A 22,361-nucleotide genomic window follows, 5' to 3' on the forward strand; every position below is an offset into this window, starting at 1 on the left:
AAACAGCCAAATAAAACATGACCCCTTGCCTCCCTACTAGTCCCATTGAGATTAGTAAATTTTAAACTTACTAAAATTGTCTCTTGTGAGAGCTAACACGAATCTTGTAACCATTGTGTCTGAATGAAAGTGTCTCTTAAAAAGGAAAAGAAGCCCTGGCCAATTTGGCTCAGTGGTAGAGCATCAGCCCAGGGACCAAAGAGTCGTGGGTTTGATTCCAGTCAAGGGCATGTACTTTGGTTACAGGTTGGTCCCTGGCCCTGGTCGGGGGTCGTGTGGGAGGCAACCAATTGATGTGTCTCTCTCACATCGATGTTTCTTTCCCACTGTATCTGCCTCGGGTGAGGATTTTTTAAAAGAAGGAAAACAAAAAACCCAACAGCCTTTTCATGCCATGGCTTTCGGAGGGTCCCAGAAGGCGGAGCCAGATAGATGCAGGGGACTGCCAGGAGCCAGAGCCCAGAGCCCGCAAGCCACCCTGCTCCGGGCTGTTGCTCTAGCAGCACTGACACGCTTACTCTCGGACCTAAATACTTAGGCATAGCGCAAAACCTACCAGCTGCTACTGTCTGCCCAGAGCAATCAGGCCTTGACTAAGCAGCAATTGTCTAGCTTCTTTAAAACTACCAGAAAGGACCCCTCCCCCACCTGCCAGGCCTTCGGTGCAAAGTTGTTCCCAAGGTGGGAGTAACTGTGGGGACATCAGAAGGGGCGGATGGGGTCTTCTCAGTCCTCACCAGGGACGGGGTGTTCTACCCGTTGGGGGTGTTCCACATCTCTGAACAAACTCCAACCACGGTTCCTTTCAGCTCACCTTTTAAATATAAAGTCTACCATTGTGCCACGTCACCTCGAGGAGGTTTGTAAGGGAATACAAAAGTCAGTCATCGTAACTCCTCTTCCAGAAGCATAAAAACCACTTGAGGAGCTGAAGGCTGAGTTCCAGCATTTTAATCCAGTAGGTCTGGGCCAAGGACCAGGAGTCTGCATTAAACAGACTCTCAGATGACCAAGTTGCAAGATTAGAACTTACAATTTACAAAGCCCTTTCACAAGCATAAACTCATCAGTCACCATAACCACCCTCCCTGTAAGGGGAGTAACCATGTTGTTGCTACTTTCTGGCTCAGGAACCCAAGGTTTTGAGGGGTCAACTGACTTGCCCTGGTCACTCTACATATAAGATGTGTGATTGACCAGGCACAGAGCACATATGTTCCCCTTTATCCTCTACAATAGCTCTCACTGCTACCACGATTCTTTTTAAAACTTTCGTTGAAGTCTAACACACATTCAGAAGGGACTATTTCCATCCTCCCCCAAGGAGAGGGGAGCTCGGGGCAGTTAAATGACTCGTGTAAGGTACCACGACCTGCAAATTGGAGCCAGGTTTCGATCTAGACTCCCAAGCCCCACCTTTCACCCCCTGACATGTACACAGTCGATGCTCGATGCCTACAGTCATGTTCTAAAAAGTCACTGGATTAGCCAATACTGAACCATTGCTCCTACGGAAAGTACAGTAAACCCTCGATTTGGCAGACCTCAAATTTAATGGACAAACTTTCTGGTCCATATGTCATATGTGAAAATTAACACCCTGTTAATTTTAAAATGCTTTTAACTAAGATTTGTTTATAATTAAATTAACAGTTTTTTGTTTTGTTTTGTTATTAATTCACTGTTATGTTTAACAAATTTTAGCGAATAGGCCATATGTTGGAAAAAACACTAGTAATTTCACCAACATAAACAAATATTGCATACCTACAACTATAGTCTGTGTATTTGAATCAAAGAGTCATCACTCGTAAACAACGTTCTGTGAATGATTAGCACCTGATCGCACTGCATCACACGTGGTAACAGGCTCTGTTGTCTCGTGGTGTGATTTTCTGCTACAGTTTTAACATGTGCTGGCCGATGTTCCCACATGCACTAAGCCACACCTCATCCGTGTACATTTGTTTACACTCAGTGACTGGTGAATGCACGCATTTACTAGACCTACTGGGTATAAATTTAAAATTACAGTGACACATATAGAAAACTTTTCTGTGAAATTATTTTCATACATACTTAATTTTAGTTACACAAATGTGTCTACATAAGTAAAAACAGGTAAACTAACCGTGTTAGTTTTTTAACATATGCATTTGGAAAACCTACTTTATTATATAATGGACTTTTGGCTTGAACGGACACCCCCTTGCCAGAATTAGTCCGTCATATCGAGGTTTTACTGTACAGCCTAGGTTCCTACCAGCCTCTGTTCACAATACCGTCTGTCAACCAATGACTACATAACCTTGTTCGATGCGTGTTTCTGTTAAAGACGCCTTCGTTAATATATATCATTGCTTCGTTAACACTGAGCACATGGCCAGCAAGTGCTCTACCTTGTGCCTGAAGGAAGCTTATGGAACACATGTCTTTCCCACAGCCTTCCTGCACTGAGGAACGCTAGACAGGTCTGCAGCACCAGTCCTGGGGGCCATTTTAAACAGCAAAACCACCAACAGCCCCCAAACACAAACGAACAAACAAAAAAATCAACCCGTGGAATGAAATAGCCTGCACAAAGTTTCTACATAGAATGAGAGCTGAAACACGAGGGCAGAGTGCCGTACCGCTGGACCTCAGCTGGGAACGTGCACACAGGGGACGACGTCGTCTCCACTGTGCGTGCGTCCACGAGTGACTGTGGAAGTGCTGAGTGTTGGTTTGGGGGTGGGAATAAAGTCGAGTTAGTAGATGAATCTGCAAGTGTGGTACCCACAAATGATAAAGGCCAACTGCACATGCTCGTGAGCAGGTGGTGGTATTAAGGACCAGCGAGCTTCCAGCCCCTTCGCCGCCTTCTCTGCAGTGTGTCTTGCTGGGAGGGTAGAGCACTGGGAGCTGCCCGCCAGGCTCTTTGGGACCCTGGCAGGTGCCTGCTTGACCACCGGCTCCCTCGCCCCGCCCCACCACGCATTTCCCTGGCCCATTCTTGGCAGAGGCCCCAGCACAGTGCAGGCTGCTCTGTGTTCCTGACGCCCACACTCAATGGTCTGGACCCACATCTCCTGTGGGGGGTGCAGATAGGTCATCTACAGAAGGAAAAAAAATACCTAGGTCCTGCCCTTCTCCCCAGGCTGGCTTCTGGGCCGCCTCTCCCCTTTCAGGAGTAGCGGGAGAACCCAACAGAAACTGAAATTTAAAGCCCCTGCTGCTGCCACCACCATAAGGAGGATAAGGCAGAAGCAGCTACGTTTGCTTCCACTCTCTGCCTTTTCTAATTATTTGCACCTCTGTATTATTTCCAGGACAGACCACAGATAATCTCCTAAACCAGCAGCCTGGCGGGGACCCCCTGGCAGTGCCGGGGTTAACATTGTGACCTCCTTAAGCTGCTGAGGAGTCAGGTCTAATTTTATCCTATAGCTGGATCCGCCAGTCCTCTTTTTTGCCCAAGTGCTGAGGTATCTCGGGAAGCCCAGAGTCAGCACTTCTGGTGACTGGGGAGCAGAGGCAGCAGCCCTTCTTTTTGCTGAACGCAGAAAGCCGGAGCTGGCTTGCCGCTCAGCCCAGAGCCCGGCCCTGGGGGTTAAATGGCAACAACCCGGTTAGTGCTGCGCTGGGGCCACAGTACCTCCTGGCTTCCTGCCGACTCCCACCCCGATGCATCCTGTACTGAGCTGCCCCGAGCTGGGCGCAGTGAAGAGCCTCGGGGCAGCTCAGTACAGGATCCCTCAGGGAGGACGAGGTCAGAGCTGGCTGCTGAAGCCCCGGCACCTCACGGCCCACCGGAGCGCCTTCGCTGCAGCATCTTCGAGGCCCCCCTTCACGACACACCACCGCACGCCAGCTTCTCAGCCACACTGCCCCATGCTCATGCAGCCGTGCGCCAGCCCTCCTGACTGCAGGAAACCGCCATCCATCCCTGGGCCTGTTACCTTCACCCTTTCCTAGAAAGCAGGGGAGCGACAGGTTTCCAGAACTACCAAGAAGGGAAGCCTTGGGTTAGTGAGGACTTCCGCAGAGTTCCAGGTTCAAGGGACAGTCCAGTTCTAAGTCTGTCACTATTGGAGCCCTCCCTGGGGACGTGGGCTGGAATAGCACAGCCGAGGCAGACTCTGATGCCCTGTCCTCGTCGCCAGATCCCCACTGCTTGGTTTGCAGGGTGAAATTACTACTGAGATTACCGAGCACTTTCACGTATCCAAGCATTTTCAGCTCTGTACTTTTACACTTCCTAAGAGGTAGGCCAGCAAATACTGTTGACTCTGTTTTGTTGACGAGGAAATCAAGATTCAGAGATACCATTAGAAGGTGGGGAGTTGAGAACCTATGCCTCAAGACCACAGCAACACTAGTCATCCTGCATCATGCTGGGAGGGGGCGGGTGAGGACATGAGCAGCCATGACCAGGACCAGCCTCTCCTCGAAGACCAAGCCATGCAGAGAGGATGCAGAAAGACTGTTACCTCCAAAGAGGCCATTTGAGGGGGTGCTCGAGATCACTGCTTCCCCCTTTTCAGGCTTGCCCGCTTCACTATCTGAGCCCCTTTCCTGCCCTCTATCAGGTCCGGCTGAAGGCTACTCCCTCTCCGATCCACCTGGAGGCAGCAGCAGAGACAGAACACAGGACAGATCACACAGAGAGACAGGCAACAAATAGGCAAGAGGATGGAAGGCATCGTTGGAAGGCGGTGGAAACACCGCCTCTCAGAAGGAAGGAAGGCTGGAGGGGCTCCCACGAGGTCAGCACAGTGCAGACGGAAACCCAAAGTGGGCTGGCGCAGAGGCGAGCAGCAGGTACAGGTGCCAGGCCACTCGGAGGAGCGAGCGCCTCGGAGGCTGCGGCCCCCCACAGTACCTTGATGTGTTCCATAAAGTAATCAACATCAACTTCCATCTCCCCAGGACCTTCCAGGGGCCCCTCAACAGTCACCTCCTCGTGCTCCCGGGTGTCATCGGCACCAGATGGCTCTATCTGCCGAACAACTTTGCGAATGATCTGGAAAAGAGAGGGAAGGGAGAGGGACTGGTGAAGCCGCCAAGACAGAACTTGTAAAGAGCGGGTCCCCGGGAATGGTGTCGAGGGAGAGGCAGCCTTCATCCTACAGTGGCAAGAACAGAGACAGGTAGGTCTTTCTCTCCCATCACTGTGTGGAAACACATTGGACACCCTCAGAGGAACTAGAATTTGCAGAGGGGTCTGAGCAGGTTTTTATTAATTAATTAATTATTTTTATTACAGATGTTTCTCCTTTTTCCCCCATTGACACCCTCCTCCCGTTCCCCCCCCCCCCCCAGTATTGTTGTCTATGTCCATTGGTTATGCCCATATGCATATAAGTCCTTTGGTTTATCTCTTCCCTCCTCTCTGCCCCCCCTCCTCTGAGGTTTGTCAGTCTGAAGCCTACTTTTCTTAGCAGGTTTTTAATGATCGAGGTTGGACCAAGCATAACTTCTATCCAGCCCACAGCATTCCCTCTGCCTCTCTGTCTTTGTTGTACACCTATAAGCTCCCGAGGGCAGAGGACAGTTCTTTTTCATCTATAGTAATTCGATTCAATCCACCTATTCCCTTATTCATTCATCCAAATATTCTAACAACTGTTTACTCGTACCTACCATGTGCTAGGCGTGGAGAATGAACATGTAAACAAGACATGACCCCTGCCCGCATGAAGCTCGCGTGCAGAAGGAAAGACGGACATAAGGGGTTTGCCCCAATGTAGTGTGAGCAGCACTGTAGCGGAGCACATCCGAGGTGTTCCTTCTTCCTTCTGCCCCAACCTAGCGTGGTGCCCAACCCTTGACAGGCAACTTCATGTCCACTGAGTTAAAATTGGCTACCAACTCAATGCATTTCCATATCCTTTTTAGTCTGGTATCCACTATACCGCTGTCTTACAGCTCTTTTCAGGGCTAGGCATCATGGGACTAGGTTTGGGCTATTCTGTGGGGCTCGGTCCATCTGGAACAATGTAGCAGGAGCTCAGTTCAGGCTGAATCAGGCAAAGTGGCTATGAGGAATGTCATGTCCCGATCACGGAAGACAATAGCTCCTGGCACCTGAACGGTCCAGTCTGAGCCATGCTTACCCCTCTGACAGGGCAACAACTAGGGAGGAGAGTCCACCGCCTGCCTTTCAGCCTTTGGCCCTCCTGCCTCCCTCCAGCTCCAGGGACTCTCTGCACCCACCTTCTTGGTGACAATGTTGCCCTGCTCATCTGTGAATTGTTCCTCGGTCACCTGCTCCCCTGGAATATTCTGAAGCTCATCCTCCTGCAATTAGAGAAAGGGAGAAAACTCAAGATCGAGAAGCAGGAGTTTGGGAAAAGGACTGGAGGAAGAGGAAACAGCAGCAGCGGCGGCGGCAGTCACAGTCCAGCAGATCCCCACTCGGCAGGAAGTTCCAACTCAGCAAGTGCTGCAGCCAAACCACCCGCTCCGAGTGCCCAGAGCACAGGATGGAGCCCAGACCTTGCAAGAGCTTTGCATTCTTATCCCCACAATAGCACCGGGGAGCAGGCAAAACAGGGCCGATTGTGCGAGTTTTATGGAGGAGACCCTGAGGGAGGAAGTGAAGCACCTAATTTATATTTTTACAGCACTTAACAGTGAAGAAAGCCCTTCCACAGACACCATCATACCAAGTGTAACTCAAGGACAGAGACAGCATGAGAATAGGCCGCTAAGTCCAGAGCTGAGCTTTCTCGGCCATCACAGTGGTGGTCTGAGTGCGGGCCGCACATGGCCCCGGTGCAGGGCTTGGCCCAGGGGCTTCTTGTCCCTTCCCTTGCAAGTGTCTCCTGAGCTGGAGGCCGGCGCCTGGCCCCAGCTCCTCCCTACACACGTCGGAGCACTGTGCCCTCAGCCCTGGACTCCTGGCCTCCAGCGCTCCCACCTCCAGCTCCAGCCCTGCCTTCTTCCTGGCGATTACCTTAAAGAGGACCCGACGCCGCACCACCCTGGTGGAAATGGTCTCCTCGTCGTCACTCAGGCCCTCATTCTCCCCCAGCTCCTTGTCCAGCTCCTGGTGGATGTGCTTTAGCACAAAGCACAGAGAGCCCTTAAAAATGTACATCACGTTCTGACAGCTGACCAGGAAGAAGCTCAGGAGCACTATGGTGACCAGGAGCTGGGTGATGAAAGTCCACATCCTCACCAGGCCAGCCCTCCAGGGACCAGGGGAGCCAGGGCTCTGGCTGCTGCAGGGGTCCAGGCTCTCATTCTCTTCTTGAACCCCCGAGCCCCCCTGGAACCCCCTGCATTCTCACGGCTCAGTCTCCCACTCTTTCCCTCCAGGCAGAGTGTCCTCCTGCTGACCAGCCCCAGGCTCTGCCCTCACGCCTGGGTGACGTCAGGCTTTGATAATTTTAGCTTCCAAACCAGCTGCTGGGCTGTCCAACTGGGCTAGAAGAAAGCCGGCAGGTGTGTGTGTCCTGGGCCCTGACAGCGCATGTCAAAGTCACTGTGAGAGACCCCGCCCCACTCCACCCCGGTGCTTGCAGAGGGACACAGCCCCTCACCTTTCCTGCCTGCCTGTCCCCACGCGGACGAAGGGCAGTCTGCCCAGGGAAGCTTTCTCCTTCAGGGACTCTAGAAAATAGGGTGTCCAGAGAAGGCAGTCACTTGTGTGTTTCCTGGGCTACTGTCACCCCTCCTCGTGGGGATGGGACCAGCTACTACCCTGCAGAGTTAAGGGTTTATTTAAAAAATAACCCTGGGACGAGTGATTCGCTCAGGCCCAGAGCAGCAGGTCCAGCAGGGGGCGGCCCGTGCAGCCCCCAGCAGCCCCTTTCCTGGGCACAGCCACCCTAAGCGTAAGCATGTAACGGGTGTGTCTATTTCAGGCCTGTCCTCAGAGGCTCTTCCCATGCTGGCTGTCAACGCCCACCCACGAGGAGCACGTTAGACTCGCCTGTGCGGAGCTGATTCACAAATGCAGCCGCAGCAGCCGTGGCGAAAGGAATTTCACTTTCGGGATCAGGCTGTTCCTCCATGTGGCAGAGAGAACAAAGATTTGGGACACAGCACAGTGACCCTACAGCACCCTCACTGTGGGGACTCGGGACAGCGGGGCACCTTCCCTGAGTCTCAGTTCCCTCATTCTAGAGAGGGAGGGTTGAAGTGTTCTCCCTGTGTCATTCTCCGAGGGCTGGAGAGACCACCACCGTGAACAGGAACAGCAGGCGCCCACCACAGTGCGTCCGGCTCTGCACGTGCATTTCACATACTGACTCAGGCGCTGCCATTTCCACGGAAGAAAAGGAGGCGCAGACAGGTTAAGGGACTTGCCTATGTGAAACAGCAAGTCAACAAAGTCAGACTTCAAACTCCCGCCACTACACAGCACTGCCCCATTTCAAGGAGAAAGCACTGGAAAAATAGCAGCCACAACATCTTTGCTTTGGGTCCCACCAAGAAGAGTCCAACTCTGGGTACTCCCCCCAGGTCCTCGGGAAAGGACTGGCTGGTTTATGAATCATTTCAGGCCTGCCTTCCAAGCCCCAAACCACAGGGCGTCTCTCTATTTCTCTGTCACTATTTTCAGAGATTCACTGGCAAATGGGTGCTTTGCAAACCGTCACCTTAAATGGACCTCATGATCACCCCTGGGGTCTTGCCAGATGATTAGGACAACAGCTCAGCCACACCATCCAATCCTGTCCTAGGCTGGGGAGGTGTTAGATGTGCCCCCTCCCCCATCCACCCCCCCCTGGAAAAAGATCTGGACTCTCCTGGCCCTGACGCTGGTGTGACCCTGGGGATGCCCCCAGCCACTCGGGACCTCAGTTTCCTCATCTATAAATCAGCCAGTTGAACCACAGAGCCTAGGTCTCTCCCTTGCTCCGCTGGGCCAGTCCTGCTTTCTCCCTCAGTCCCTCACCAACGGCTGGCTGCAGAGGAATGGTGGAAAATATTGCTCCTGGAGACTTTCTTTTTCCCTCAGGGGCCAGGAGTCCAAACCCAGTTAAGAGCACCTGTGCTCTGGGCCAAGCACTTGCTACTGGGAGCAGCAGAAGTAGGCACCAAGGGACAGCTTGATGGCAAAAAACGCACAGGGGTGGGCTGGGGTTAAAAACGGACACAGCTGCTTGTCCTGTCCGAGGCACATACTTGGCAAGGAGGCATTCTAAATAAAACCCAATTTAATTCCTAGCAGCTCTTGACAGTCAGCAGCCTAGGACCACTGTGGAGCCAGCCGAGCCTGCAGGCCTCAAAGGTGCCTGGGAGGACTAACTCCAGATCGGAGCTGAGAAGGGGGGGGGACCGTGGTCCCGGATGAGGAAGCAGGGCTGCCTGAGCAGTAAGAACCCAATGAGACACAGAACACATCGTGTGTGCACACGGTGAAAATACACAGGCACAGGACAGCACACACATTTTAGAAGAACCCATGAATTGAAGAGACACAGTCATAAGATATCTGAGATTTGCTTCAAAATAGCAGGGGGGAGACGGGAGAGAGTGGAGGGGTGCAGATGAAACAGGACGGTCCGTGAGTGGGTAACTGCAGCCTGGGGTGTGTGCAGATGGAAAGTTAATATACTATGCTGTCTGTTTCTGCACTTATTTGCAATTTTTCGTAAAACATTTTTTCCCCAAAAACACATTAAAATGGATATCTGTGGGAATGGGGAGGGGCAAGCGAGTGGGAATGGGGCATGAAGACAAACGTGAATGAGTAAAGAAGTACAGGAGAACAAGCTGAGAGGGAGGGAGGAGAGAAGGCCGCTCGAGAAAGAGGCCAGGAAACAGGAGACAGGAGAGCCAGTCTGGTGGGACCGTTCTCCCACCCATCTCCTGTTCCCCTGGGGGCACCCAAGAATCACAGCATTCTCCCCGGTGAACGTCGGCGGTAGTCCATTCTCTCCTGGTTTACCAGTGAGGAGACCAAGGTGCCGAGAAGAGTGACTCATCCACAGCCTTACAGACCGTGGGAGGACGGCCCAGGTCTCTGGGAGGACGGCCCAGGTCTCTGGGGGGACTGGCCCAGGTCTCTGGGAGGACGGCCCAGGTCTCTGGGAGGACGGCCCAGGTCTCTGGGGGGGGACGGCCCAGGTCTCTGGGGGGACCGGCCCTGGTCTCTCTCTGGGAGGACGGCCCAGGTCTCTGGGGGTACTGCCCCGGTCTCTGGGGGGACTGGCCCGGGTCTCTGGGGGGACCGGCCCGGTCTCTGGGGGGATTGGCCCCGGTCTCTGGGAGGACCGGCCCCGGTCTCTGGGGGGACTGGCCCCAGTCTCTGGGAGGATGGCCCAGGTCTCTGGGAGGATGGCCCAGGTCTCTGGGTTCTACACCCTTTCTAAAATGTGACGGAAAGAGAAAACAAGAACCGTGGCTTTGTAGTCAGTCAGACCTAACTCCCAGCCCACTTCTGACCCTGTGACCTTGGGCAAGTTGCTCAACCATCAGTGGCCGGAAGGGAATAACACCTGGGAGCTGGGCCGCTGTGAGGAGGCAGCACAGGTGGTGCCTGGAACTCAGGACGTCCTACAGGCTAAACCCCCTCCCTCAGTCGGGGCCAAGGAGTCAGACAGGTAGATCAAGCCCAAGGAAACTTATAGAGAAAGTAAAGTCACCACCACACTTTTTAAAGAAAATAAACATGCTCAACTCTGGGCTGAGTGAACAGCGGGTTGCCTGGCCCTCGGGCCCCTCACAGCGGGCTCTCACCTTTAGCACCAGGGATAAGGTGTGCTCTGCCTCCTGCCCCCACTCTCTGTGGGCTCCTGGTCTTCGTTCCCTGACGGCCTGCACGGGCTGCAAGTGCTCAGTCTCAGACACCAGGACCTTCTCATACTCCTGAGACCCACTGGGCTCCAGTCCTTGGACAGTGGTGACTGTTCTCTGGAACGAGTGTGGGCCTCCCGTGACCTCTTGCCAGGAAGCTTGTGCGGCATCTTGCAGGTACGAGACAATGGAGCCCTCCTCGTCCCAGTCCTGCGGTCTGGGGTCCCAGAAGAGAGAAAGGACACTTGGTCAGCCTTCAGTCTCTGCTTTCAGATGCCCTTCCCCTCCAGAGCCCTGGCTCACCCAGGACATATCCTGTGCAGCCCACCCGAGGGACGGGAGAGTGTGAGCCAATCACACAGCTGACCGCCCTGTCCAGGGGGTACAGTGGGCCATTCATGCTGTCCAGGTAGGGGCCACAGGTACCAGGGCCACTGAGCTCCAAGGCACTCGGCTCACAGCAAGATCCAGTGGCGGGGCCCCCACAGCCATCACCTCCCCACCCCCCAGCCCTCCAGGCCACCGGCCCTCAGCGGTCCCCATCCCAGTGCTCATCTGACAAGGCATCACTCCCTCCCCTGAAACACGTTCTCCCGTGGCTTCTGGGACCCCCATTTGCCTGGTTTTCCCCTACTCCCTGGCCACACCTTTTCAGTGTCCTTTGTTTGTTCCTCCTAATTTCCCTGACTTCTGAACACTGGAGCACCCCAGGGTGCTCGGACTGTAGCGCTATCTACATCCCCTCCTGGGGAGCTCGTTCAGGCTCTGGTGTTAGGCCCATCCGCATGCTGCTGGGGCCCAGGTGCAGTGCCAGCACCTCGTCCTTGAACTCGGGCGCCTAACTGCCTCTTCACCATCCCCCTCTGGACTTCTGACAGGCATCCCGGGGACGCCAGATGGAACCCGCACCGAGGCCTTCTCCCCAGACCTGGTCCGCCCAGCCCCCACTGCAGCAAGCGGCTCCTTCGCCTTTCCAGTTTTCAGGTCCAGGATACCGGTGAGCTCGGTGGCCTCTGTTTCTCACACTCCAGATCGTATTTGTAAGCAAAACCTTTTGGTTCAACTTTCAAAATATATCCTGAACACAACCACTTCTCACCACCAGCACGGCTGCCGTCTTGGTCCCCGTCGCTGCCAACGCTGGCCTGCTGGCTCCTCTCCCTGCTTCTACCCCTGGCCCGTCAGGCTGTTCTCAAGGCATCTCAGGTCGTCTCCCTCCTCTGCTCAGAACCCTCCAGAGGCTCCCCATTCCTCCCACTAAATGCCCAAGTCTTTCTATGAGCTCGAGGCCTGGCGCATCTGGCCTCGTTACCTCCCGGACCTCATCTTCCTCAATTACTCTGCCGTGGGCACAGTGACCTCCTCACTGTCCCCTGACTACCAGGAATGCTTCCAGGCCTCTGCACTAGCTGGGCCTTCGGCGGATGTCTCCCTTCAGGTATTCCCAGGGCTCACCCCCTAATCCCCTGCAGTCTTTATTCCAGTGCCTCTCCCAGGCTTCCCTGGCTACTCTATCTATAATTTCAACCCCCCGCCCCCACACACCTCCTTCTCCCGTTCCCTGCTCTGTTTTTCTTTTGATCACTTCTTATCTAGCATTTTCTTTTAATTATTTTTAATTTTATTGACTTTATCTTATTGACTGTCAGTTTCCTCACTAGAATATAAACTTCTTACAGGTAGAGACTTGTCTATTTTGTTCAGTGCCGCATCCCCACTACCTGGGCATCTTTTATGAGCGCCTGGCACATAGTAGGCACTCAGTACGTATTGCTGAGTGAGAGAATAAAATGTGTCCGTCCTCACTGGAAGGCTGACCACGGTCGCAGAACCAAACTGTAACACCCTGAGGCCCAGCACCCAGCCTTCTGGCTCCTCGCCTAGGGACCCCACTGTCACACCGGGGCAGAGGCACAAAGGTACGTATTCACTGCGTGCTGAAGGAATGGTCAGCACACCCGCTGAAAGATGGTCTCTCTCGCAGGATAGCCAGTATTTCACTTTGAATCCTCACAGGCTCAGTCTGTCCAATTCTTCCCACTACTCAAAGGATTTATTTGAAAATGAAATACATCCTTCTCATCTTCTAAACGACCTTCCTTTCCCTCCCCGGGTAGTATTTGGGCCACACGGAGTGGACCTGGGGGGTGGCCAGTCAGCCCCAGCTTCTGCCTGGAGCAATGTGGGTGGGAAGAGGAAGTGAGAACAGGTTTCCCATGGCCGGGCCAGACCTGAGCTCCCTGGGTGCCCCGGCCTTCTGGGAGCACATCCTCCGTGGCCTTGCTTTAGGGAAAACAGGGAGCACAGCAATCTGGAGGGAAGGGCTGCCGCCGCCGCTTCCTGCGCCAGCCGGGAAGGCCAGAGCAATGCCCGCCGCACGCCTGTCTCCTCTCACCCGAGCCCTCCTGCGCACCCAGCGCGGCATGGCTGTGAGCCGGGCCTTGGCCTGAGGGCTCTCAGTGTCTCAGGTGCACAGGGCCCTTCTGCCTGAGCTGCCACCGATACCTCCCTGCTGAGGGCACAGAACCAGGCCTCTGGTCCCAGGGAGCTGGGTGAGGCGTCACCCTGAAGAACAACCATCTCAGCCGCTGAAAGCTCTGTCCTGCCCCAGATAAACCCACTAGCCTCACTCTTTCCAAGGGGTAAAGTAGAAAGGGCACCATTATCAGCTCTGTCACACGCGGGCTGTGTGACCGCACAAATGACTTCCCGGGCCCTGGAGCTGGTGGGTTTCCAAATATGGTCTGAACGATAAGCACCGAGCACTGACAGGGCCCAGCGCACCCAGCCCCAGCTGCACGGAGCCGTGGTTCCTCCAAGCCTCATGATCTCTCTCCTGTGTGCTGCCCTTGTCCCATCGCCCAAGCCTCTGTCCTGCTGGCCACGCCCAGGGGGTGACTTGGGGAGGGACTGGCCTTTGCAGATCACAGCTCCATTCTTACATGACAGAGGCCCAAGTGAGGGCTGGGTGGCTTCAGAGGCAAGCGGGTGCCTACTGAACGGACTCGTCCCAGCGTGTTTAGAAGACAGAGTCAGGTCGGCAGCAGCACCTAAGAACTCCCTCTGCCCTCAAGGCCAGGCACAGTCTCACCCCGAAACCCAGGAAGAGGAAAGGCCTCCCACCATGGCAGCCCAGCCCTTACCTGTCCTGGCTTGTCTCCATCACCCGACTCACAATTGGGGATTCTGTGATGTGGGCTTGCACCCTCTGCTGGCCTGAAACAAGAGACACTTCATTCTCTGAGTCCTGCCCTGCACCTGTGGAGTCCTCCTGCCTCTCATGACCTGGCAGCTTCTCTTCTGACCTCTGACCTTCTTCTTGGTCAGGCAAATCGATAAGGCCATTTGTGGCATCTGAATCCACTGTGTCGTCCTCCACAAGGTCCAGAGAGCCCAGCGGGGGGCCCTGGGGCTCCTCGGAGAGAGCCCCCTCCAGCTTCCACTCGGGGCCAGTGGTGTCAGAGTCCTCGGCCTTGCTGCACTCCAGAGAGGAGTCCTCAGCAGTGACCAGAGAGGGCGTGAGGCCCGCAGACCACACCTGCATGTCAGACATCTCCAGCATGGCGTCATGCTCCGTGGCCGCCAAGGGGATGGTGTCTATGACGGCCACCTCGTTCCAGTACTGATCTGCACGCAGCGGAGAGGGAAGCGCGTAGTGCAGGGAGGCAGGGGACAGCAGCTCGTCCTGCAGCGAGGAGTAACCTGGATGGGCAGACAGAGGGCAACATGCTCCAGAAGCGATTTTTGTCACACACACTCACATGCAAGTCCACGCACACGCACACGCACACGCACACGGGCACGGCCACAGGCATGCACATTCCGGGCGAGGGGCTTTCCAAGCTCAAACTCCACTGCTCAGGCCTTGTGGCTGCTGCCCAGGGCACCTGGGCAAGAGAAACAGGCTCTGAGCTGGGTGGGGGCAGCCAGCAGAGGGTGAAGAGGACAGCAAAGAGAAGAGAATGAAATTCTTTTCCCGTTTGGAGCACTAGATCAAGAAGCCTTGATCCAAAAGACTGGTGCTCCAATCTGTCTCCAGTCGGGGAAAACCCCACTTTTCCATTGCTGAACAGAAAAAAATGTTATTCTTTCTTTGCTCAAAACTTCCCTTTAGCACAGTCCTTCGAGTAGCTGTCAGGAATGTACCTTAAAGAGAGCGAACAGCACACCCAGTTCCAGGGTCAGTAACCGAGCTGCCTTGGAGGGGTCTGGTGGGTACACTGAACACCCACAGATTTGGTGCAGTGGTCACGTGGGAAACCATTTGCTTTGGGAGGAAGTAACGTTCCCTAAAGTTGCAAATTGGTTCCAGAAATTTGCGTGATCTCAAGAGGCACAGTGAGGGCTCTGAGCTTCACAACAGGGGCCAGGTCAGGGACATGAGGAGGCACCAGGCACATCGGCTGCCACCTCAGTACTCTGTCCTGAGCTCCTGGTCAGCAGTGAGCAGGTGGGATCTGAGCCAGCCAGCTCAGGACGCTGTGCATGGCCCCCTCCCTGGTCAGCACGGCCTGTCCATATGTCAGTTTCTTCCTGACTGGCTGGGCCAGGAGTCCCTGCTAGTTTTCTGGTTGGCTCTGGTATTGCTTCCCTGATGTTCAGAAGTGACTAGGCACCTGAGTGAGTGGCACGTATACGTGTGTGAGGAACCTGTGTGCCACTCGAATGGGCACTGTCCTGTCCGATGGTTCCTCTGCTCTCCTCTAGCCAGGAGTGGGGTCCCTGGGAAAAGGAGAAAGAGGCCTCTGACTCCTCTTTGGAGCAGGTGCCAATCTGTGGGTGGGCAAAGGAACTAGAAGACAAGATTCTCCATCTGGCTCAGCTTGTCTGGGGAACGAGGGAGCAGAGATGTGCTTGTAACCTCTGAAGACCCAGCAGAGCCAAAGGAGAACCCTCAGAATGGGAGGGACTGCTCCTAGAGTCTCTACCGACCTTCCTGTGACCAGAGAGGCACCTAACCTACTGTCCAGGCTCTTCATTCTGCCACTCACCCCACCCCCTGCAGCCAGCTCTTTCCTGGGCTGGGTCTTTCTTTAGCCATATGGGCCCTCCTCATTCCCAGCTCTGGGCCTCAGCAGCAAATCCTCCCCCACCCCTTCTCTACTCCTGACAATACCATCCCCAGCCATCCCCGCTCACTTGCTTAACCAAAACTTACTCAGGTCCAATTCCATGCCTCATACTGTGCCAAAGGGTTGGGGATTACAAACACACAACACACACAACCATGACAGGTTCGCTTTTTTCATGATGCTTTCCCAACGACTTCCATTCATGTTGATGTTCCCCATCTCTGGACTCGTCCCATGTTCCCCGTGAAGCTGCTTATGAACTGAACTCGTCCTACGTTCCCCGTGAAGCTGCTTATGAACTGAACTCGTCCTACGTTCCCCGTGAAGCTGCTTATGAATTGAACTCGTCCTATGTTCCCCGTGAAGCTGCTTATGAACTGTACACTCTCTGAGGGCAGGGTCAGTGCCTCCCACTTTCCTAGAGCAGATCAGGGATTCATCGGCCCCAGTGACTACTGCAGAGCTCTCCAGGTATGCGAAGGGGTCACTGAGCAAGAACAGGTGACCTCATCCATATTTGGTAAAACCACAATCACTAACATTTACATATGTCTCAGGGAGCCAAGAGCCATGCTATGTGATTGGCATACATCTTCTCTTAATTTTCCCAGGACAGTTTTCTTCCTGACTGATCTCTATAAGTCCAGGTCTCAAAATTAGGAGAAGGAGCCCTGCCCAATGTGACTCAGCGGTTAGAGCGTCGGCTCTCAGACCAAAGGGTCACAGGTTTGATTCCCAGTCAAACGCACGTACCTGGGTTGCAAGTTTGATCCCCAGCCCCAGTCGGGGTAGTGTGGGAGGTAACCAATCGATGTGTCTCTCTCACATCAATCTTTCTCTCTCTCTCTCTCTCTCTCCCTCTTTCTCTCTCTCTCTCTCTCTCTCTCTCTCTCTCTCTCTCTCTCTCACTCCCTTCCACTCTCTCTTAAAGCAATGGAAAAATATCCTCAGGGTGAGGATTAACAACAACAACAAAAATTAGGAGAAGGAATGAGACCATGAAGTGGTGGGGTGGCTGGTGGGTAGGGTTGTGTAGTGGCAGAGCCTAAGGGAATCCCCTTCCAGGTCTGACCAAACTAGAACAAAGAGGTGGGAGACTGGGAGAAATGGGAGGGTCAAGTCTTACCACGATATGAATTCCAAGTCATTGTACATGACCTAAGGAACTGGGAAACCAGGGGCAATGGCTTTCAAACCCTCCAGGGAAATCTCTCCAGGTATATGCAAGCAGGACATTTTAGAGTCAGGTGATTACTTTTCTTCTTGTTTTTGTTTTTGTTTTTTTTGGTACTTGCCCCCAGCGGGAACTGAACCCAGGACTCTCTGGTCCACAGGCCGACACTCCAACTGCTGAGCCAAACTGGCCAGGGCTCTTCTTGTTATTTTGAAAGCATTATTATATTATTTGCATTACAAATGGAGCATCTGTTTTGTATAAAATATATCTAACATGTTATTTTAAATTATTATCACAATAATCCTACAAGAAAAGTAATATTATTCCTACTTTATAAATTAGAAAACTAGAGGTTTAGCCACTTGCTTAAGGCACAGTTAGAGTAGTCTTTTCACTAGATTCTGCCATTATTTTTTGTTGTTGTTATTGTTAATCCTCACTGGAGGATATTTTTTTCATTGATTTTTAGAGAGAGTGGAAGGGGAGAGAGAGAGAGAGAAACACTGATGTGCGAGAGACACATCGATTGTTTGCCTCTGCCCCAACCAGGGCCTGGGATTGAACCTGTAACCCAGATACATGCCCTTGACCAGGAATTGAACCCAAGACCCTCTGGTGTGCAGGCCAACGTTCTAACCACTGAGCAACACCAGCCACATCATTCTCTTTAAAGATAGTTTCATCGAGGAATAACTGACATACAATAAGTGCACATATTTAAAGCAGATAATTTGATAGGTTCTGACGTGGGCATACTTCCATGAAATCATCACCACAATAAAGAAAGGGGCATACATCATCCCTGAACGGTTTCCTCATGCTTCTTTGTAATCCTTTCTTTTGCACCCCATTCCCAGGTAACCAGTGATCTGCTTTCTGTCACTCCACATTAGTTTGCATTTCCTTGAATTTTATATTAAGTGGAATTATACAGTGTGTACTCTTTTTAGTCTGGCTTCTTTCACTCAGCTTAATTAGCTGGGTATCATCCATATCGTTGCATGAATTGATGATTTTTGCACTTTTATTGCTGAGCTGTATTCCATTGGATGGATAGACTATAGTTTGTTTACCCATTTACCTGCTAATGAACATTTGGGGTTTCCAATATGGGGCTGTTACAAATAAAGCTGCTTGCCTGTGTGAACATACACTTTCTTTTCTTTGTGGAGATACCTAGGAGTGAAACGGCTGGATCGTATGGTAGGTGTATGTTTAACTTTTCAGAAAACAACAAAGTGTTTTCCAAAGTGGTTGTCCTTTTCACATTCCCACCAGCAGTGTATGAGTCTCAGTTCCTCCATATCCTCATTAACACTTGGAATGGTCAGTTGTTTGTTTTTTTTTTTCATTTCATTTTTATGTGTAGTGGTATCTCCTCATAGTTTTAATTTGTATTTCCCTAATGACTAATACTGTTGAGCATCTTTTCATGCAGTTATTTGCCACCTGAACATCTTATGGGTTAAGTGCATGTTCAAATCCTCTGTCCATTCTAAAACTTGGGTTGTTTTATTATTATTGAGTTTTGGGATTTCTTCATATATTCTGGATACAAGTCCTGAATCAGATTTGCCAATATTTTCTCCCAATCTGTGGCTTGTTTTTTCATTTTCTTCACAGTGTATTTTGAAGAGTAGAAGTTCTGATGATTCTAATTATGAACTTGTTCTTTTATGGAGTGCGCTTTTGGTGTTGTATCTAAGAAATCTTTGCCTTACCCAAGGTCACCAAGGTTTTCTTTTATTATTTCACCCAGAAGTTTTATTGTTGTATGTTTACTTCTATAAGTTTTACTTCTGTAAGTTTTTATAGGTTTTAGACTTAATTTATAATCCATTTTAATTTTTGTATATGGTGCAAAGTACAAACCCAAGTTCACTTTTGCATATGGATATCCAATTGTCCCAGTACTACTTTGTTTTAAACATTGTCCATTCTCCATTGAATTGCCTTTGTGCTTTTGTAAAACATCAGATGTCCATACATATGTGTTTCTAATTCTGGACTTTACACTGATTTACCTATCTTTATGACACTACCACACTGTATTGCCTACCATAGCTTTGTAATACATTTTAAAATCAGGTAGTATGAGTCCTCCAACTTTGTTCATTTTCTAGGTCCTTTTCATGTGAATTTTAGAACTACTCCGTTAATTTCTACCAAAAAAAAAAGCATACTGGAATCTTGATTGAGATTGTATCAAATATATAGATGATTTAGGGAGAATTGACAACACTATCACGTTTTCTGACCTATCAACAAGGTGCATCACTACCTTTATGTAGGTCTTCTTTAATTCCTCGCAGAAATGTTTTGTAGTTTTCAATGTGTAAATCTTTCACATCTTTCATCAGATATATCTCCAAGTCTTTAAACTTTTTCAATGCTATTGTAAATGGTATTCTTTTATAAAATTTCAATTTACAATGGTTCACTACTAATATACACATTCAGTTGATTTTATGTATTGAAATTGTATCTAGCAATCTTATTAAACTTATTTATTAATCACTTTTTGTAGATTCCACTGGATTTTTTATACATATGATCTTGTTTGTGAATGAACACAGTTTACTTCTTCCTCTTCAATGTGGTGGCGTTTTATTTCTTGTACTTGCCCTATTGTACTGGCTAGCACCTCTAATATGATGTTGAACAGAAGCAGTAAAAGTAGATAGCATTGTCTTATTACTGAACTTAGAGGGAAAGCATTCAGTCTTTTACCATTAACTGTAATGTTAGCTTTAGGGTGTTTTGTAGATGCCCTTTATCAGTTTGAATGAGTTCCTTACTATTCCTACTTTGCTGAGAGGTTTTTGTTTTTGTTTTGTTTTTTCCTAAATCAGGAATGGATATTGAATTTGTCAAATACTTTTTCTGCATCTATTGTGATGATCATATGGTTTTTCTTTTTTACTTTGTGTTTTATTTAATTTTTAATTAATTTATTTTTGTCACATAGGTTTCTCCTTTTTTGCCCCCCACTGACACCCACATTTGTTAATGTGATGAATTATATTTATTTATTACATGACCGCTACTCTTTTAAATTTATTACGGTGTGTTTTATGGCCCAGAATGTGGTCTATCTTGGTAAATGTTCCATGTGAGCTCGAGAAGAATGTGTATTCTGCTGTTGTTGGGTGAAGCGGTCTATAGATGTCACTTATATATCAAGTGGACTGATGGTGTTGGTGAGTTCATTATGTCCTAATTTACGTCTGCTGGATCTGTCCATTTCTGATACAAGTGTGCTGAAGTCTCCGACTGTGATAATGGATTCATCTACTTTTCCTTGCAGTTTTATCAGTTTTTGCCTTGACTAGTTTGATGCTATTTCTAGGTGCATACATATTAAGAATAATTTTGTCTTCTAGGAGAAATTGACCTCTTTACTGTTATGTAATGCCCTTTATCCCTAACTTCACTTGCTTTGAAGTTGCTCTGTCTAAAATTGAAATAATTATTCTTGCTTTTTTTTTTTTTTAGTAGTTTTTTGATTTTTAGAGAGAGAGGAAAGGAGAAGAGAGAAACATAGATGTGAGAGCCTAACGTTGATTGGCTGCCTCCTGCACACCTCCTACAGGGGATCAAGCCCCCAACCCAGGCATGTGCCCTGACTGGAATTGAACCAGCCACCTTTTGGTGCATAGAACAATGCCCAACCAACTGAGTCACACCAGCCAGGGTTCCTGCTTTCTTCTGATTAGTAGTAGCATGGTATATTTTTCTCCATCCATTTACTTTTAATTTGTATGTGTCTTGATAATTAAAAGTGGGTTTTACGTAGATAACATATAATTGGCTTGCATTTCTTGATGCACTTAGACCACTGACTCTCAGTAATTATTGATATAGTTGGATTACTATCTACCATATTTATTACTGTTTTCTATTTGTTGCCCTTGGTCTTTGTTCCTATTTTTGTCTTTCACTCTTTTCTGCCTTTTGTTGTTTTAATTGAGCATTTTATATGATTCCATTTTCTCCTCTTTCTTAGATATTGGTTATACTTTTTTTTAAAAAAAGTTTTTTAAAATTAATTTTAACAGTTACCCTAGAGTTTGCAATATACACTTACAAGTAACACAAGTCCACTTTCAAATAACACTATACCACTTCATGGGCAGTGTGACCTTGTATTAACATAATAATCTTAATTCTTTCCTCCTGTCCCTTCTATCATAGATGTCTGCTGTCATTTGTCATTCATTTTGCTTATATACAAGCATACATAAGCATACATAACTAAATATATTGCTGCTATTATTATTTTGAACAAACTTACCCTATAGATCATATAAGAATAAAAAAAATAAAAGTTTTTATTTTATCTTCACTTAATCTTTCTTTGATGTTCTTCCTTACTTTATGTAGATCTGAGTTTCTGATCTGTATTATTTTCCTTCTCTGTAAAGAACTTATTTTTTTTTTTTACTAATTTATTTTGTTACAGGTGTTTCTTTTTCCCCCCATTAACACCCTCCCATTCCTGCGCCTCATCCCCCCAACATTGTTGTCTATGTCCATTGGTTATATTTGTTCATCACCTTATTTTGCTCATTATAGTCCACAAATAAGTAAGATCATGTGATACTTGTCTTTCTCTGACTGGCTTATTTCACTTAGCATAATACTCTCCAGGTTCCTCCATGTTGTCTCAAAGGATATGAGATCTTTCTTACAGCTGCATAGTATTCCATTTTGTATATGTACCACAGCTTTTTAATTCACTCATCTATTGATGGACACTTGGGCTGTTTCCAGATCTTAGCTATTGTAAATAGTGCTGCTAAGAACATAGAGGTACGTATATTCTTTCTGATTGGTATTTCGGGCTTCTTAGGATATATTCCCAGAAGTTGGATTGCTGGGTCAAAAGACAGTTTTGTTTTTAATTTTTGAGGAAACTCCAGTATGTTTCTATAGTGGCTGCACCAGTCTGCAATCCCACCAGCAGTGTACTAGAGTCCCCTTTTCTCCACATCCTCGTCAGTACTTGTTGTTTGATGATTTGTTGATGGCAGCCATTCTGACAGGTGTGAGGTGATACCTCATAGTTGTTTTAACTGCATCTCCCTGATGATTAGTAACATTGAGCATTTTTTCATATGTCTCTTGGCCATTTGTATGTCCTGTTTGGAGAGGTGTCTATTTAGGTCCGCTGCCCATTTTTAATTGGATTCTTTGTCTTCCTTTTGTGGAGTTGTATGAGTACTCTATATATTTTGGAAATTAACCCCTTATCTGATGTATCTTTGGCAATTACGCTCTCCCATACAGCGGGTTTCCTTTCCATTTTGATGCTTGTTTCTTTTGCTGTGAAGAAGCTTTTTAGTTTGATATAGTCCCATGTATTAATTTTTTCTTTGTTT

The 22,361-nt window shown here is 49.6% G+C and overlaps 1 protein-coding gene across 15 annotated transcripts in view; it reads right to left on the minus strand.

The window, feature by feature from the left end:
- The window catches only part of ANK1 (ankyrin 1), a 138,251-nt gene that overhangs the window by 4,184 nt on the left and 111,706 nt on the right, over positions 1–22,361 (minus strand). For 10 of the 15 annotated variants that reach the window (XM_036250576.1, XM_036250573.1, XM_036250571.1 and 7 more), the window contains 4 exons: positions 13,875–14,433; positions 10,675–10,948; positions 6,196–6,279; positions 4,862–5,002 (listed from right to left, as the gene is read on the minus strand). In XM_036250576.1, the coding sequence (XP_036106469.1) occupies positions 4,862–5,002; positions 6,196–6,279; positions 10,675–10,948; positions 13,875–14,433 (1,058 nt within the window). Of the gene's footprint in view, positions 1–4,469; positions 4,602–4,861; positions 5,003–6,195; positions 6,280–6,937; positions 7,441–10,674; positions 10,949–13,874; positions 14,434–22,361 lie in introns of those variants that run through there. The other 5 variants (XM_036250584.1, XM_036250577.1, XM_036250570.1 and 2 more) reach the window with 5 other exon arrangements.

The sequence above is a fragment of the Molossus molossus genome, unplaced genomic scaffold (assembly GCF_014108415.1).
Source record: "Molossus molossus isolate mMolMol1 unplaced genomic scaffold, mMolMol1.p scaffold_m16_p_9, whole genome shotgun sequence".
NCBI lineage: Eukaryota > Metazoa > Chordata > Mammalia > Chiroptera > Molossidae > Molossus > Molossus molossus.